The following is a 16,839-nucleotide window of genomic DNA, read 5'->3' as shown; positions in this document are numbered from 1 at the left end:
TAAGATCTATCCTAGTCTATTTAGAAAACCTATAAGATATGGCAACATGATAAGAGAAATAAGTTTTTATACCGGTTTAAATCCATAATTGAAAAATGTTTACTTCACAGTGAGACCCAAAAAAACTTGCGGCTTTAGAAAGTCGCTAACTTACATAAGAAGTTATCAAGCAAATGTTTGAAAATGTTTTTATAATTTGTCTCTTTCAATTTTGTCAGAATTAATGCCTCAGTTTATTCGGGTCTCAATATAGTGGAGATCTAGTCGACACCGTTGTAGCTGAATCCAAGGAACAGCTCACTCACGCTGTCGCTGATGGACCCTGGCGGGGAGTCAATCGGAGGTTTCGAGGTGAACTCCTTGTCAAAGTTTGAAACATCATCATCACTCTTGAGAATAGGTTTGAAGGGAGGAATGGTTTTCCTATTGATAACTGCGTCCCAGTCAACCCCTGAGAAGAATCTATGTTCCTTGACCAGCTCTGCATCCCTCGGACCAAATCCTAGACGGTTTTCCACCTTCCTGTTGAGCAGACGGGTCAGGATATCCTTGGCGTCCGGAGTCAAAAACTTCTTCAAGTGAAGTTTACTCTTCATCACCCTCTCCGTGACAATCTTCCTGTTTGTTCCTGTGAAGGGTGGGATACCAACCAACATGTCGTGAACTAAGATACCAAAACTCCACCAGTCAACCTCTTTACCATGTCTACTGAAAAAAACTTTTGTATATTTCTTACAAAAAATGCAATTTTAGAGATCCGAATATGGGGATTCAATTATATTGATTGATTCAGTTTTGTCATCCGGATCCGGCAAGTTACTATGGACACAAACTATAAAATACTGACCGAAATTCATAAGATAAGAAATGATGAAGACAAAAATCATTCCACCACTTTTTGGTTATCACTGTACATATAGGGGTTTATTTGTTCAAAAATTACCCAAAAAAAATTTTCGGGAAAAATTTCATCTTAAAATATTTGTAGATACATAATATATATTATATAACCATGAAATAAATTCCTTACCCTGATCTATTAAGAATCTCCGGAGCCATGTACTCCACGGTTCCACAGAACGTGTAACTGATCTCATCGTCGGCACTTTCCTTCACGCACCCGAAGTCGGTGAGCTTTACATGACCCTCTCTAGTAACAGTAAACGATTAAACAATTTACTTTTAGTAATTAAAGGAAAAAATTAGACTCATTTATGAAAACTAAGCTGAAAACTGAAAAACTGTGGATATTCAGATCAATTGCTTGATCTCCTCTTTTTACTAATCTGAAGACTTATTCAATTTTACGTTAATATTCAGGAAATTGTAAAAACTGCAACCAATCAGATGTCGATTGTAGAAACTGAACAGCTAATCAGACTCCGAGAAATTTCAAAATTTTGGCCCGCAATGAGTGAGAACTCTCATTGGTTCGAAGACCGGGAATATCCCAAAAAAAGGATTAAGTAGACAATCAGAAGTGTCAACAAGATTTACAAGATTTGTTAACAATTTATAATTTAATTATCAACCAAATGAGGTTAGGAAGGTTTCTGATAATATCTCGAAGGTTGGCACTTAAGATTTTGGGAACAAACAGCTTTTTTAATTCGCTTTTCATTGGATGCGGGTCCGGATCCAATTAATCCAATTAATCCGGATACTAAGCAATAAACACCTCACCTATCCAGCATGATATTCTCTGGTTTAAGATCCCTGTAAATAATCCCGTTCTCATGAAGATGTTCTAGTGCCAGTAGAACCTGGGAGAGGTAGAAGATTGCTGTATCTTCCATCAGCATTCTCTCCTTCTGTAGTTGCATAAACAGTTCCCCACCAGATAGATATTCAAGGATTAAGTAAACCTGAAATTATTTATTAAATTATAAAATGTAAAAAATGAATACAATGGTATTATCTTTAAAAAAATAATTAATGAATAAATTAATGGGCATCAGGGGTGAAAATTCTTTCAAGAATTGCTTCGAATTTTGAAAAATATCATAAAAACATTCGGCNTGCCTTTCCATGTATACATTTTTATACATGCATGGACATAATCAGTCCCCTAGCCTGGCCTAGTCGCAGCGTTGGGCCTAAAAGTTATCTTAGAATTCATAAGTTTTAAGCTCAGAGGTACGTTTGTTACTCAAAAAATCACCCCCTCCCCCTTGTTAATCGAAGGTTCCCCACCCCTGATGGTGCGTTAACGCAATTAGCCCCAATTTTCTTAAGGGTTTTACAGAAACGAGATTTTGGGTAAAATGTGGGAGAAAACATCGCCATATAAAGTTTAATTTTAATCCAGGGGAACAAAAATCAACACTTCCCCCCCCCCCCTCCACAAAGCGAATTTTAGAACGGAAACAAATCCAAGAAAATAATTTTAACTACAAATATACCTTATTCCCTGAATGGAATGCGTAAACTAAATCTACAATAAACGGGTGTCTCACAGCCTCCAATACATCTCGTTCTAACTAAACAAAATATATTTATGAAGATCTTAGAGAACATAAACATGAAATAAAACTGTTGGTATATTCCAAGAGAACGATTTTTGGACCACCCCTCCTATCAATTTTGTACATGGATCTTGTATGTTAGACATGGATATAATTGACCATGTGGCTGCAGCGCTCGGCCCAGAAAGTGCCTTAACCTAACCCTAAATAATAATAAATAAATACTAATTTACTAATTTCGTAATGTACAAAATTGATAGGAGGGGGAGGGGGGCTGAGGAAGTGGTCCAAAAATCGTTCACTAGGACGGACCCAAACTATAAATTTCAATATTAATGTAAATGTAATTATTTCTTCATTTAAATTAATCTAGAAAAAAACGATTCTAACCTTTGCATGAAGATTAATTTCAGTTTCTAATGTTTTTGTTTCTTTATTTCGAACAATCACAGCTTTCTTCAGTACTTTCATTGCATATATTTGACCACGGTCAGAGCCCGTCAATTTCTTGACTTGAAATACTTTCCCGAACCCTCCCGTTCCTAAAACCAGCTTCACCTCGAAATCCTCGACGGCGACGGATTTAGATTTTTTGTCGAGAACTTTTATCTCTAGCTCCGGGTTGTGGTTAAAGTCTGATGCATAGTTAATCTTCTTCTCTGGGTTCTCCGGTATATCCTCGATACTGAAGACCTCCTCCGACATTATGTGTTCAGGATTAAACTAGATGAGCGTGTAAGGAGGGGTAGGAGATAGAATAGGATTAATATCAGGGGTTGGGCTTAATTCTTCATTTTCAGTGCTACGACCATGCTCTTTGTTTCCAACCTGGTGGACCATATTTTATAGATATTATACTTTAACCTTAACTAGGATTATTTAATATTCACTAATTGATAGTACTTTCATATTATTCTCATCATGATCTCCATTTTATTTGATTTGCTAGAGTTTATTTATAAATTGACACGTTTTTGTCCTACATTCAAAACTAGCAGCAGTGTACTGTGTTGTGAGTAAAAATTTACGTTGTGTCTAGTTTGGGCCTAGTTGGCTGGATGATGCCGTGACAGTACAGTAGGCAAAGCACATCAGGGGGTAGAGTTTTCTGTAGATTTGGCTTTATTAATCCGTAGAGAACATTTTTTAATATTATCAAACAATAAGATTGCATTCAATATTATTATGCATTTGAAATATTTTTATTTATTTTGGAAGTACAATCAGTAAAATAATAATCTTTATATTCAACAATACTCCTTCCTTCATCTTTAATCTTTATATTCAACATTACTCCTTCCTTCATCTTTATATTCAACACTACTCCTTCCTTCATCTTTATATATTCACTACTCCTCCGCCTCCCTATTTCTTTATATTCAACCCTACTCCTTCCTTCATCTTTATATTCAACACTACTCCCTTCATCTTTAATTACATTCAACATTACTCTCCCATCATCTTTATATTCAACACTACTTCTTCCTTCATCTTTATATAACACTATAGTCCTCCCTTCATCATTTGTATTCAACACTTCTCCTCCCTTCATCTTAATATTCAACACCTTCATCTTTATATTTAACACTACTCCTCCCTTAATCTTTATATTCAACACTACTCCTCCCTTCATATTTAACACTAGTCTTCCCTTTATCTTTATATTCAACATATACCCCTCCCTTCAATTTTATATTTAACACTACTGCTTCCTTCATCTTTATATTCAACACTACTCCTCCCTTCATCTTTATATTCAACACTACTCCTCCCTTCATCTTTATATTCAACATACTCCTCCCTTCATCTTTATATTCAACATACTCCTCCCTTCATCTTTATATTCAACAGTACTCCTCCCTTCATCTTTATATTCAACAGTACTCCTCCCTTCATCTTAATATTCAACATATACCACTCCCTTCATCTTTATATTTAACCCTACTCCTCCTTTCATCTTTATATTCAACAGTACCCCTCCCTTCATCTTAATATTCAACATATACCACTCCCTTCATCTTTTTATTCAACACCTTCACCTTTATATTCAACACTATTCCACCCTTTATCTTTATATTTCACTTTTTATTTTGATTATTCTAATATTAAAATTAGTCTTTACATTTATCATTATAATTATAAATATACTTATTTCAAAACTGATTTCAAGCTAAAATACTGAAGTGCTTAATTTATGTGTATAATGTTCACCAGAGATTATACCAAGTTCTGTCTTCTCTTCTACTCTGCACCTCCTCCTTCTCTGTTGAATTATCTAAAGTTAAAAACTCGTCATCTACCCTTGTCATATCTCCTGAACCTGGTCTCACTGCTCCAGACTCGTTTACATTCTCGGAACTATCAAGGTTTTCTCCAGATTTAAACAAAATCTTCTGAACACTTTGACGTGCCTTGAAACTTTTCCAGAAACATTGTAGATACTCTTTTCCATCCCAGATGATTTCAAATAGACCAATCTTCTCCAGGTGGTTAATAAGTACTCCTAGTTGTATATCTACAGCTGTGAAAGTTGATCCTAACAACCATGAACTCGTGGACTCAGCAAACTCTGCCTCACAGTTATTAAGGACTTGTTTAACTTTGTTTAATAGGTCATGGTAGCTTTCTGTTCCACTGAGCCATGTTTTCTTGGTGGTTTCTATTACCTTCGAAAGATGAGGCTCTAAAATGTCATCCGCACCTAAAATATAAAAACATTAATTATACATATAGCTCATATTCTTGGATGCAAATTATAATACCTGAGAGTTGCACCATTTCATCTATTTCTTCTGAAATGTCTTTTACAGTCAACTGATTCTCCAAAGTAAGAAGTTTGCTGCCTATTTCCAATGCTGTCATGTCTATATCATCAAATTGTGAGCTAAAATACAGATATTTCTGGTACAATGGAGGTGGATTGGTGCAAGGAATAAGTGCAGGATATTCAGTAATCGGTAAATGTTCTTCAATAAAATGAGCAATTTTCATTGATCCAGCTTTCATGATATTTTTATCAAAAAGCATAGTTGGCAAGGTTCCTTCAGGATTTATCTCAAGGAACTCAGGAGTTAGATGATTTTTCCGCTTCCTAGAAACCTGGGTTTTGACAAACTTGACTTTCTTTTCAAAAAGATAGAGTTCCAGTACATTGCTTGATGGTTGGCTTTCATCCATATAAACTATGATTGATGTATTAGGATCAAACTCATCATTGTTGTCGAGCTCAAACTTTTTCTCATCTGTTTTCACAATACTGGACTCCCTGTTTATATTCAGGTCAATAGTGTGCTCAGAGCTGAGCCTGTTAAAGCTATCTTTATCCCCTTCTCTGATCTCAGTTTCATCTTCAGGATTGAAACTATGATGAAGTTCAAAAGGTATTGCACCTACCCTTGCAACTTTGCCTGACTTTTCCCTTAGACTAATAGTATCATGCTCTTCATTTACAGGCACTTCTGTTGAGGATTTTAAAATATTTTTCAGCTGCTTTCTTCCTTTCATTCCGCGAAATCCAGCCTGGATTAATGTAGCAGCTTTTTCCTCCTTTGATAATTTTTCATCATTATTTACATCATTTGAAAATCCACTCTCCACAGAAGAGCTTCGTTGAATCGTGTCAAAACTGTGTTCTTCTTCACTAGGTAGAGAAGCCATGTTTTCAGATAGTTCAGGGGCTAATACTGCTAAACAAAAATATGTTAGATTATTAGTTTAAAGAAGTTAGTTTTTTAGTACCTGTGTGAATGTCAGTGCTTTCTGAAAGTAAAGGAGAAATATAACCATCATCTTGAGATGGATAAGAATCATTTTTTTCTCCTAAGGGTTCTCCTAGCACTGTACCCTCTTCTGTTTCTTCTTCACCCACAGCACTGACGTCTTCTGTGGCATTACTCATATTTCCTTCATCATCCTTTGCTTTAGCATCTTCTTTTCTTTGTTTAACTTCTTTTCTTGCCTTCATTCCTTTAAATCCTGCTTGAATTTTGGTTGCTGCATCTTCAAGCTCTTGGTTATCATTATCTACAACTGCTTCACAATCCAAGTCACTATCTACCTCAGGTGTAGGTTCTGGATTTACGTTCAGTAAAGACTCAGTCTTTATTATTTGTTCTTGATATGGGGAAATAATAGGGTTGCTTTCATCTTTCATTTTCTTAACTTCTTGTCTAGCTTTTATACCTCTGAACCCTGCTTGTATTTTGGTAGCTGCTTGTTCTACATCTGGATCTGTGAGGTCAATATTTATTTCAGGGTCATAATTCAGTTCATTTAAAGGATCAACCTTGCTCTCATCACCTTGTTTAGAAGGGAGAAAAGTTGAGCTTTCTTCTTTTATTTTCTTTACTTCCTTTCTAGCTTTTATACCTCTGAAACCTGCTTGAATCTTGGTAGCTGCTTGTTCTACATCTGGATCTGTTAAGTCAATATCTATATTAGGTTCAGATTCTAGTTCATTTTTAAGATCCGCTTGTTCTTGTTCAGTTATCTGAACAAATTCTTCTTCACCTTTCATTTTTTTTACTTCCTGCCTAGCTTTAAGACCTCTAAATCCAGCTTGGATCTTAGTAGCAGCTTGTTCTAAATCTGGATCTGAAAAATCTATGTCTACATCATTTTTATCCTCAATTTCAGGTGCAGCTGATTCTTGTTCAGTTATCATAACAAATTCTTTTTCATCTTGCATTTTCTTAACTTCCTGCCTCGCTTTAATGCCTCTGAATCCTGCTTGAATCTTGGTAGCAGCTAGTTCCATATCTGGATCTGTTAGATCAATATCTGCTTTTGCTTCAGTTTCAGTTTCTAGCTCAGTCTCTTCTTGATTAATTGGCTGAATTAATTCATTTGAATCTTTCATTTTCTGAACTTCTTTTCTTGCTTTTATACCTCTAAACCCTGCTTGTATCTTAGTAGCAGCTTGCTCAATCTCTGGATCTGTTAGATCTATATCTATGACATCTTTATCCTCTTTCTCAGTATCAGTTGGTTCTAGTTCAGTAATTGGTTCTTGTGCATTTATTAAATCTTGATTAGTTATTGGTTCTTGTTCAGCTATTAGTGCTTGTTCAGTTATCTGAAGCGATTCTTTTTTATCTTTCATTTTCTTCACCTCCTGTCTAGCTTTAATACCTCGGAATCCTGCTTGAATCTTAGTAGCTGCTTGTTCTACATCTGGATCAGTTAAATCAATATCTATTTCAGGATCAGGTGCTGGTTCATTTTCAAGTATAGACTCAATCACAACTATATTTTCTTCTTCTAGAGGAATTATTGATTTGCATTCATCTTTCATTTTCTTAACTTCCTGTCTAGCTTTAATACCTCTGAATCCTGCTTGAATCTTGGTAGCAGCTAGTTCCATATCTGGATCTGTTAGATCAATATCTACTTTTTCTTCAGTTTCAGTTTCCATCTCAATTTCTTCTGGTTGAGCTGATTCATTTGTATCTTTCATTTTTTTAACTTCTTGCCTTGCTTTTATGCCTCTAAACCCTGCTTGTATCTTGGTAGCAGCTTGCTCAACCTCAGGATCTGTTAAATCTATATCTATATCAGCTAGTTCTTGTTCAGGTATTGGTTCTTGTTCAGATATCTGTTCTTGTTTTGTTATCTGAATGATTTCTTTTTCATCTTTCATTTTCTTAACCTTCTGTCTAGCTTTAATACCTCGAAATCCAGCTTGAATCTTAGTGGCAGCTTGTTCTACATCTGGATCTGTCAAATCAATATCTACTTCAGGTTCAGGTATAAGTAAGGGCTCAGTCTCAACCTTATCTACTTGTTCAGCAGGGAGTGCAGATTTAATTTCCTCTTTCATTTTCTGAACTTCTTGTCGAGCTTTACTACCCCTGAACCCTGCCTGTATTTTTGTAGCAGCATGCTCTGTTTTAGGATCAGTTAAATCAATATCTATATCAGGATTTTCTATAAGTTTTGAGTCATCTACTTCTTCAGTTTGTTCATTAATTACTTTATCATCTTTCATTTTCTTAACTTCCTGCCTAGCTTTAATACCTCTAAATCCAGCTTGAATCTTAGTAGCAGCTTGCTCTACTTCTGGATCAGTTAAATCAATATCTATTTCAGGTTCTGTCAAAGGATTTGCTGTAAGTTTTGATTCATCTATATCTTCAGTTTGATCAACAATTACTTTTTCATCTTTCATTTTCTTAACTTCCTGTCTAGCTTTAATACCTCGGAATCCTGCTTGAATCTTAGTAGCAGCTTGCTCTACATCTGGATCAGTTAAATCAATATCTATTTCAGGATCAGGTGCTGGTTCATTTACAAGTATAGACTCAGACTCAACTGTATTTTCTTCATCTGGAGGAATTACTAATTTGCTTTCATCCCTTATTTTCTTTACTTCCTGTCTAGCTTTAATGCCTCTGAATCCTGCTTGAATCTTGGTTGCAGCTAGTTCCATATCTGGATCTGTTAGATCAATATCTACTTTTTCTTCAGTTTCATTTTCCATCTCAGTTTCTTCTGGTTGAACTGATTCATTTGTATCTTTTATTTTTTTAACTTCTTGCCTTGCTTTTATGCCTCTAAACCCTGCTTGTATCTTGATAGCAGCTTCCTGAACCTCAGGATCTGTTAGATCTATATCTATGACATTGTTATCCCTATTCTCTGAATTAGCTGATTCCGGTTCAGTTATTGTGTCTCTTTCAGTGGCAAATTCTTTTTCATCTTTCATTTTCTTTACTTCCTGCCTAGCTTTAATACCTCTAAATCCTGCCTGAATCTTAGTGGCAGCTTGTTCTACATCTGGATCTGTTAAATCAATATCTACTTCAGGTTCAGGTATATGTAAGGGCTCAGTCTGAATGTCATATACTTCTTCATCAGGGAATACAGATTTAATTTCATCTTTCATTTTCTGAACTTCTTTTCGAGCTTTACTACCCCTGAACCCAGCCTGTATTTTCGTAGCAGCATGCTCTGTATTAGGATCAGTTAAATCAATATCTATATCAGGTTCTGTCATAGGATATGCTGTAGGTTTTGATTCATCTACTTCTTCAGTTTGTGTAACAATTACTTTATCATCTTTCATTTTCTGAACTTCCTGCCTAGCTTTAATACCTCTAAATCCTGCTTGAATCTTAGTAGCAGCTTGTTCTACATCTGGATCAGTTAAATCAATATCTATTTCAGGTTCTGTCAAAGGATTTGCTGTAAGTTTTGATTCATCTATATCTTCAGTTTGATCAACAATTACTTTTTCATCTTTCATTTTCTTAACTTCCTGTCTAGCTTTAATACCTCGGAATCCTGCTTGAATCTTAGTAGCAGCTTGCTCTACATCTGGATCAGTTAAATCAATATCTATTTCCGTATCAGGTGCTGGTTTGTTTTCAAGTATTGACTCAAACTCAACTATATTTACTTCTTCTGGCGGAAATACTAATTTGCTTTCATCTTTCATTTTCTTAACTTCTTGTCTAGCTTTAATACCTCTGAATCCTGCTTGTATCTTAGTAGCAGCTTGCTCTACATCTGGATCTGTGTCGTCAATATCTATTTCAGTCTCAGGTTCTGGTTCATTTTTAAGTATATACTCAGTCTCACCAATATTGTTGATCATAGTTGATGCTTGTTCTACATCTAGATCTGTAAAATCAATATCAGCTTCAGGGTTAGATTCAGGTTCAGATTGAATTAAAGCATCAGTTTCTTCTGTGGTTGCTCTTTCTATATCAACATGATGAACAGCTTTCCTTTCATCTTGCATTTTCTTAACCTCCTGCCTAGCTTTTATACCTCTAAATCCCGCTTGAATCTTAGTTGCAGCTTGTTCTACATCTGGATCTGTAAAATCAATATCTATTTCAGAATTAGGTTCAGTTTTAAGTGCAAGATCAGTTTCAAGTGATTGCATTGACTCATTTGCATAAATTTGGTCAACATCCACTTCAGGTTCAAGTAATGACTCAGTCTCACCTGTGTTTTCTTGTTCATCAAGTAGCAAATAATTGGATTCTTCTTTCATTTTCTGAACCTCTTGCCTGGCTTTGATACCTCTAAAGCCAGCCTGTATCTTAGTAGCAGCTTTTTCCACATCTGAATCTGTTAAATCAATATCTACCTCTGCTGCTTTTTCCATGAGCAAGTCTTCATTCTGGAAGGATTCAACATCTTCAACAATTTCTCTTTGTTCCTTAAGTTTTTTAACTTCTTGTCTTGCCTTAATACCTCTAAACCCAGCCTGAATTTTGGTAGCAGCTTGTTCTACATTTGGATCCATCAGATCAATATCCATATTTGAATCATCATTTAACAATTCAATTGTATTTTGTTCTTGTTCTGTTGTTTCATCAACATTAACATTTTTCTTCAATTCTTTCCGTGCTTTATGTCCTCTAAATCCTGCTTGTATTTTCGTTGCTGCCTGTTGAACTTCTATATCTTCTAAGTCAATGTCTATTTTGTCAAGTTCTTTCACAAAAGTGTCAGGTTGGTCAGTTGTTTGGGTTGGATCAGTTTTTACTTCATTTATTGGTCCGTCTTCAATATTATCAGCTCTCTCTGTTTGAGCTTTTTCTTGATCTTCAACACTTTCTAATCCTGTATCCTTATTTTCATCATCATCATTATTTGTTTCTTCATCAGCATCTTTTATTTTTTCTGAGTTCAAATCAATATCAGTTTCAGGAATATCTTGTTTTTCAGTGTCTGTCTCTGTATTGTTAAATTCAAGATCTTCAACTTGATTTACTCCTTCAACTTCTAATTCTTGATTTTCAGTATTTTCTGATTCCTCATTTTCATTTATCAATATCTTCAACTCACCGTTTTCCGTTATTTTTTCAAAATCTTCAACAGGTGTTGACGTTTCAGCCCCTAGATCGTAAGTTTCAGTTTCTTGGCCCTCATTAGCATCATTTGCCTCATGTTTTTCCTCATTATCAATCAATTCTAAATTATCCTTTACCAATTCTTCAGTATCATCATCTTTTATTTCAGTTAAAGGAATTAATTTAGCTTGAACAACTTCTAAATCATCTTTTTCTTGTATATTCTCCTCCTCATCATCATCAATATTTGATTTCTCAAGCCCAACATTCGACACAGGAGAACTTCTTTCATCTAAATAATTACAAATTATTAACATAATAATTATGAAAGTTAGCAGAATTAATTTCAATCTTAAAGAAAAAAGTGCTAAAAACTCTGTGATATTGTTACCTATCCTACCTGAAATTAATCAAAAAAAACTTTCAGAATGAAAATTTTCAAGATATTTCTTAATTCTTTTAAGTTATCAATGATTAATTATTTCTTTCCTTATTCTTTTTAAAAATTTTAAAACGTATTTATAGTTTTATTAGATTTTACTTTAAATATTTGATAGCAGGTCGATAGAGTTATACTTTATACTTTATTGCCCTACAATGGGAAATATCATGTCTGAAATTTTAAATTTCAATAGCAGGTCGATAAAGTTTCTTAACCGCCCGTGAAATATTAAGTGTGATAAATTCCCTCAGAAATAGAATTGATTAAAAGTAATATTAAGACAAATATAAATATTGTTACCTTCAATATCTTCTATCTCTGATACATCTTCACCAGCTGAATAAATATAAATATTGTTACCTTCAATATCTTCTATCTCTGATACATCTTCACCAGCTGAATAAATATAAATATTGTTACCTTCAATATCTTCTATCTCTGATACATCTTCACCAGCTGAAAACGCTTTGTCACTGATATCTAAGACTCCTAGAATAGTAATTAAATCACATCTCTACAGTGATAATCAGAAAATTCTGGAATAGGAAGACAACTTTTAAACTCGTTATTACTTTAAATAGTCAAATAAGCATGGGACACAGCAATTGTGCAGTGTAAACAGACCCATTTCACTCAAGTAGTGATTAATAATTTACTAGTAAAACGATATGATTAAATACAAGATAATAAATTACATTATCCTTAATCAAATACTATCTGAGCCCCCCCCCCCCCTGTAGTAATTTTAAGTATATTATTATTTTCATTTATTGGTTACTTTGTTATAATGTTTACTACAGAAAAAAAATACGATTTGATTTCATTTCATTTGAAATACACTTAAGTATTGCTCTATTAAGTCGTCTTCCTATTTCAGAGTTTTTTGGTTATCACTGTATCAGTTTCATATTTCTACACAAACTTTAATTCAATTTTGAATGTCAAAAGATGGTTTCGTACTTAGAAAATAATTTAAATTACAGCAAATAAAGACTGAAATTACATAATTTAGTTGTTAGTCCATCATTTGAATTTATGGCATCCTAAGCACACAAAATGACATTCATATTGCTAAAAATATCAATTTTTGTATGCTTTCAATGATAGGAATAGGTTTATCATTTAGCTAATAATACAAATAAATAAGCTAATATCTACAATTATACTTACAATACAAGATTTTGATTAATTTTCTGAAGATTAGAAATTAAACAGGAAATATCTGAATAAATATTTTTATCATAATTTAAACCTGATTCTGATCGTTTCCTGAGCTGAAGATCAAAATGGTCGGCGGCAAACTCTAGAATATTCTCTGGTTGATGACGTAGAACCTCGCGGGCCAATCCCTCCAGGGCGTCCTCCAGACCAGCTGGCAGGGTCAACCGGATAAACAGGGGCCGGGTATCTGTCATCTCCATTTAAAACCTAGGATATTTGAGATATTTGTAATGTTTACAAATTATGTTAAAGATAGCTAAGAATCCATTGCCTAACTTAGATTATTTGATTTAACAAAATTCATAGTTTGAAATATCTAAGGTCTGCAGCATAAGTTTGCAAAGATATAGGAATAAGAGCTTATAGCAAAGACTCAAGATTCCTTTGAGACAGATCGGTCAAGGGGTTTATGATATAGGATGTGACATACAAACAAACACCAATGTCCGAATTTAATGAATTTAAGGCGCGTCTCAAATCAACCAAAAACCGGTTTCAATTGAGCGCCGGCTTAAATCTTGAAAAACTTAATACGATTTTAAGTGGAACCAACCATATTTGAGCCGCGGTTTAAATTTAAACCGCCGCTTAAATTCTTTAAATTCGGCCTCAAAGCAGATAAACAGAGATTATACTTTATGTATATAGATAATACAAACTCAAATCTTGGCAAAATGATTCTGCATGGAAAGTTCCGATTTGACAAGAACTATAAAATAAAGGAAGATTCTCTACACATATTTTTTTCGATTTGCTGAAATCTCAATGAAAAATGCGCCGAAATAGGCCAGAAATGCAGGGAAATTGTTCAGTTTCAGTTGTCATTTCGAACAAAAAAAGCTGTGATAAGAAAAACAACCTTAACAGTATTTTCAATGATTATCCTAAAGTATGAAATCCGTTAGAAATTCAGGTGATCAAGTCTTCAAGATACATTTATTGTGGAGCATAGAAATGCTGCAAGGATATCATTTATTCAGATGTCAGAAAGAGAGGTTATTTTAGAAGGCGAAGTGAAATCAATAATTAAAGTCGAGGGAAGATGGAACGAGGAAGTAAGAATTGTGCATAATTCTTAACTATCAAGAATAACGGAATCAGCTTTTATAAAATGAACAATTCAAAATTAAAACAAGCACTTCAAAGTTTAGAAGTTCAAAAGTTTATTTAATTTAATTTTTGTATTACGGACAAGGAATACATACATACAGCGTAGTTGTTTTTCCATGGCAAAACTTGTTGTTAAAGTTTTATCAATAATCGTTATTTATCAGTATCATATTTATGACGCTAATGACACACAATAACGTATTCAGGGGGGAGGGCGGTAGTCCTTTTGTCCCAGGGGGTTTGGTCCATAAATATATTACAAACTAGCTGGACTAGGCTTTCAGACGGACAAGCAAAGTATATATATAAATATAGGCGTCTTTTAGGGCGCTTTGCGCCCATCAATTCTATGTGAACATGTTCTCTTTGCGTAGATAGTAAAACAAAACAAAAAAAGTCCGGGATTTAAAAAAAAATTTCGTGGATTTTCAAAATTTTCAAAAATTTAATAAAATCTATTTTGTTGCAGGCAAATTTTTGAAATTTTGATCATTTATAAAACTTCCCTGGGGCCTGCACACAAAATTTGGGACCGATCGGTTCAGCCGTTTTGAAGTTTATTGGATACAAAAAAACAAACAGACACCCAGACAAGCATAGTATATATATATATATATATATATATATATATATATAAGCAAAGTATATATATATACCAGTAAAGTATATATATACAAGTAAAGTATATATATATATATATAGATGAGCAAAGAGCTTATTATTGATCCACAGGATTAGTCATTACCTTGATCCATTGGAAAAAATACATGCATGAAAAACAACTTGATGTTTTCTATTAATCATTTTTACAAGTTGTCCTTTGGTGCCCTTGAGTTACCTAACTTTGTTATGATCTATCAATATTATATATAATTTATTGTCTAATAAAAATATGGTTCAGGGTTATTTTTCAAATAATGATATATGTTTTAACAGCCAAAAAAGTTCCATAACTATGTTGATAAACTTTTACACATTATTAAAAGTTTATTCAGAGACCGAATCTTTAGACCCTCACCTCAAATAATGAAACCCAGTTTGGAAAGGAACATTTTTTTAAACTGATAAAAAAAATCTCGTTAGGAGGGAATAAATAAATTGTAATATCTCACTAATTTTTTAGACCTTAGAATATTTTTTTCTCATTTCCTATTTTCAAAAAAATAAATGTAATTTATATTAATGATGTTTACAAGCAACCATTTTAGTATTTTAACTATCGCTGTTTAGTTAAGAAAAATAAAACGCTTTTTATACACATCAACAAACAAATCTCACAGTAACTTAACTTTTCGAAACCCAGTTTATAATTTGACCATGTAAAAAGTTTCCTTTTCCGATAATTTTATCAATATGTGCCGTGACTCTTTTCAAATATCACAATATAATCTTTCTATTGGACCTTCTACCCAATCAATTAAAACTATTTTATCTGTTTAAGACTTTAAAGGTTTAAACTATGGGGCAATTTTTTGATAAAAATGTCTAGATCATTCTTAGTCCAGTCCTAAAGTTTTTAGTACAGTAAAAAATGAAAATTTTAAGATATTTTTTAGTAATTAAAAATAATATTTACTTTTTGTGCAGATAAGTTTACTACCCAAGTAAGAACCAAAAATGTTAAAATCATATAAATCCACCAAATTATATCTGATTTTGAAACGAAAATTAGTGCAATTGGACGATATTCTCATCTTACATCTCATATTACATCATAGTTTGATGAAATATGATCAATGATCTTTTTATTCTGTATTAGTCTATGATTCGATTGTTTAAATCTTCTAAGGAATCGATTTTTTTACACAAACTCAAATTTTATAATCCCTATATTTGTGCAACATGGTAAACCTTTGATATTTCAAACTTGGATTATTTAATCTTACGAATTTATAACGACAAGATATAGAGGTTAGAAGATCAGATTTTTTTTGCAAAGACTCAATTCCTTTGCTATAGTTTGATATTTTCCTGGTGAAAGATGAAATATACATTTTTCATGAAAGTTTCACCTTGTTAACTTATGATAAATGTACAAATGTAATCCTATTACAATATGGTACACTTCAATGTTTCAAGTTGTTTTTCTTCTTATTTTCAAATTCTATTTTATTTTTAGGATATGTAGTTTAAAATGAATTAGTTTTGATTTACCTCTTATTTATCTTTCACCAGTCATATCTTCATCCAGAATATTCCGAATTGTAATACGGAAGAAATTAAAGGATAATGGATGGACAGGAAAGGTAGTTGACAGCCTGTCAGATGTAGATTAAAACACTCCGTAATGAAAAAAATTGATTTTGCTGGTAATAAAGAAATTTTCTGTTTCTGTATTTCCGGGTTGTTAAGTAAATACCGGAGAATTATTGTAGTTATACTCCCTCCTCAGTACTCAATATATTACTGGAGCACTGGAAGAGAATCAATACCAGGTAGAAACTAAAACATTCCAAATTCCAATATATATACTCATAGAACCATCAGGCTTTATTAATAGCTTAGAGATACTTACAGATAGTTTAGAGAAGGTTAGAGGAGGGTAGAGGAGGGGAGGGTAGAGAGGGTAGAGGAATTGAGGGTAGAGAGGGTAGAGGAGGGGAGGGTAGGGTAGAGAAATATATTTCATGAATTATTAAAGATTAAAAAGATCTACCCCGTGTAAACCCAAGAGGTCTAATTCATTGACTACTGCGACTTTCCTGACTTACTGGTCGACAAAATCAAGATGAAGCATGGAATCTCTGTAACTTGATACAATTTTGTAAATATATTTCCCCCCAACTACCCCCCCTAC

The 16,839-nt window shown here is 33.5% G+C and overlaps 2 protein-coding genes across 6 annotated transcripts; both read right to left on the bottom strand.

Moving 5' to 3' along the window:
• Nucleotides 1–207: 207 nt before the first annotated feature.
• Nucleotides 208–3,516, bottom strand: LOC111703025 (ribosomal protein S6 kinase beta-1). 2 transcript variants are annotated; one of them, XM_023474879.1, is made up of 5 exons: nt 2,856–3,516; nt 2,403–2,480; nt 1,684–1,865; nt 1,031–1,150; nt 208–705 (listed from the first exon to the last, which is right to left on the bottom strand). In XM_023474879.1, exons 1-5 carry the CDS (start codon nt 3,168–3,170, stop codon nt 261–263), a joined length of 1,140 nt encoding a protein of 379 aa, XP_023330647.1. In that variant the 5' UTR covers nt 3,171–3,516; the 3' UTR covers nt 208–260. The 2 variants fall into 2 exon arrangements, with proteins under 2 accessions (XP_023330647.1, XP_023330638.1); XM_023474870.1 differs by having other exon boundaries at nt 208–708; nt 2,856–3,515.
• Nucleotides 3,517–4,501: 985 nt separating this feature from the next.
• On the bottom strand, nt 4,502–16,428 carry LOC111702971 (kinesin-related protein 4). Of its 4 annotated transcripts, XM_023474826.1 has the most exons (7): nt 16,197–16,428; nt 12,964–13,139; nt 12,132–12,200; nt 10,416–11,561; nt 6,204–10,283; nt 5,228–6,151; nt 4,506–5,166 (listed from the first exon to the last, which is right to left on the bottom strand). In XM_023474826.1, the coding sequence occupies exons 2-7, from the start codon at nt 13,130–13,132 to the stop codon at nt 4,673–4,675; spliced, it is 6,882 nt and encodes a 2,293-aa protein (XP_023330594.1). In that variant the 5' UTR covers nt 13,133–13,139; nt 16,197–16,428; the 3' UTR covers nt 4,506–4,672. The 4 variants fall into 4 exon arrangements, with proteins under 4 accessions (XP_023330585.1, XP_023330578.1, XP_023330573.1 ...); XM_023474817.1 differs by having other exon boundaries at nt 4,502–5,166; nt 5,228–6,148; nt 6,204–11,561; XM_023474810.1 differs by having other exon boundaries at nt 4,503–5,166; nt 6,204–11,561; nt 16,402–16,422.
• Nucleotides 16,429–16,839: the final 411 nt, after the last annotated feature.

The sequence above is a fragment of the Eurytemora carolleeae genome, unplaced genomic scaffold, assembly GCF_000591075.1.
Source record: "Eurytemora carolleeae unplaced genomic scaffold, Eaff_2.0 scaffold17, whole genome shotgun sequence".
NCBI classification, from domain to species: domain Eukaryota; kingdom Metazoa; phylum Arthropoda; class Copepoda; order Calanoida; family Temoridae; genus Eurytemora; species Eurytemora carolleeae.
Note: the sequence above shows the minus strand (reverse complement) of the source record. Positions and strands in the feature narration are given on the sequence as shown.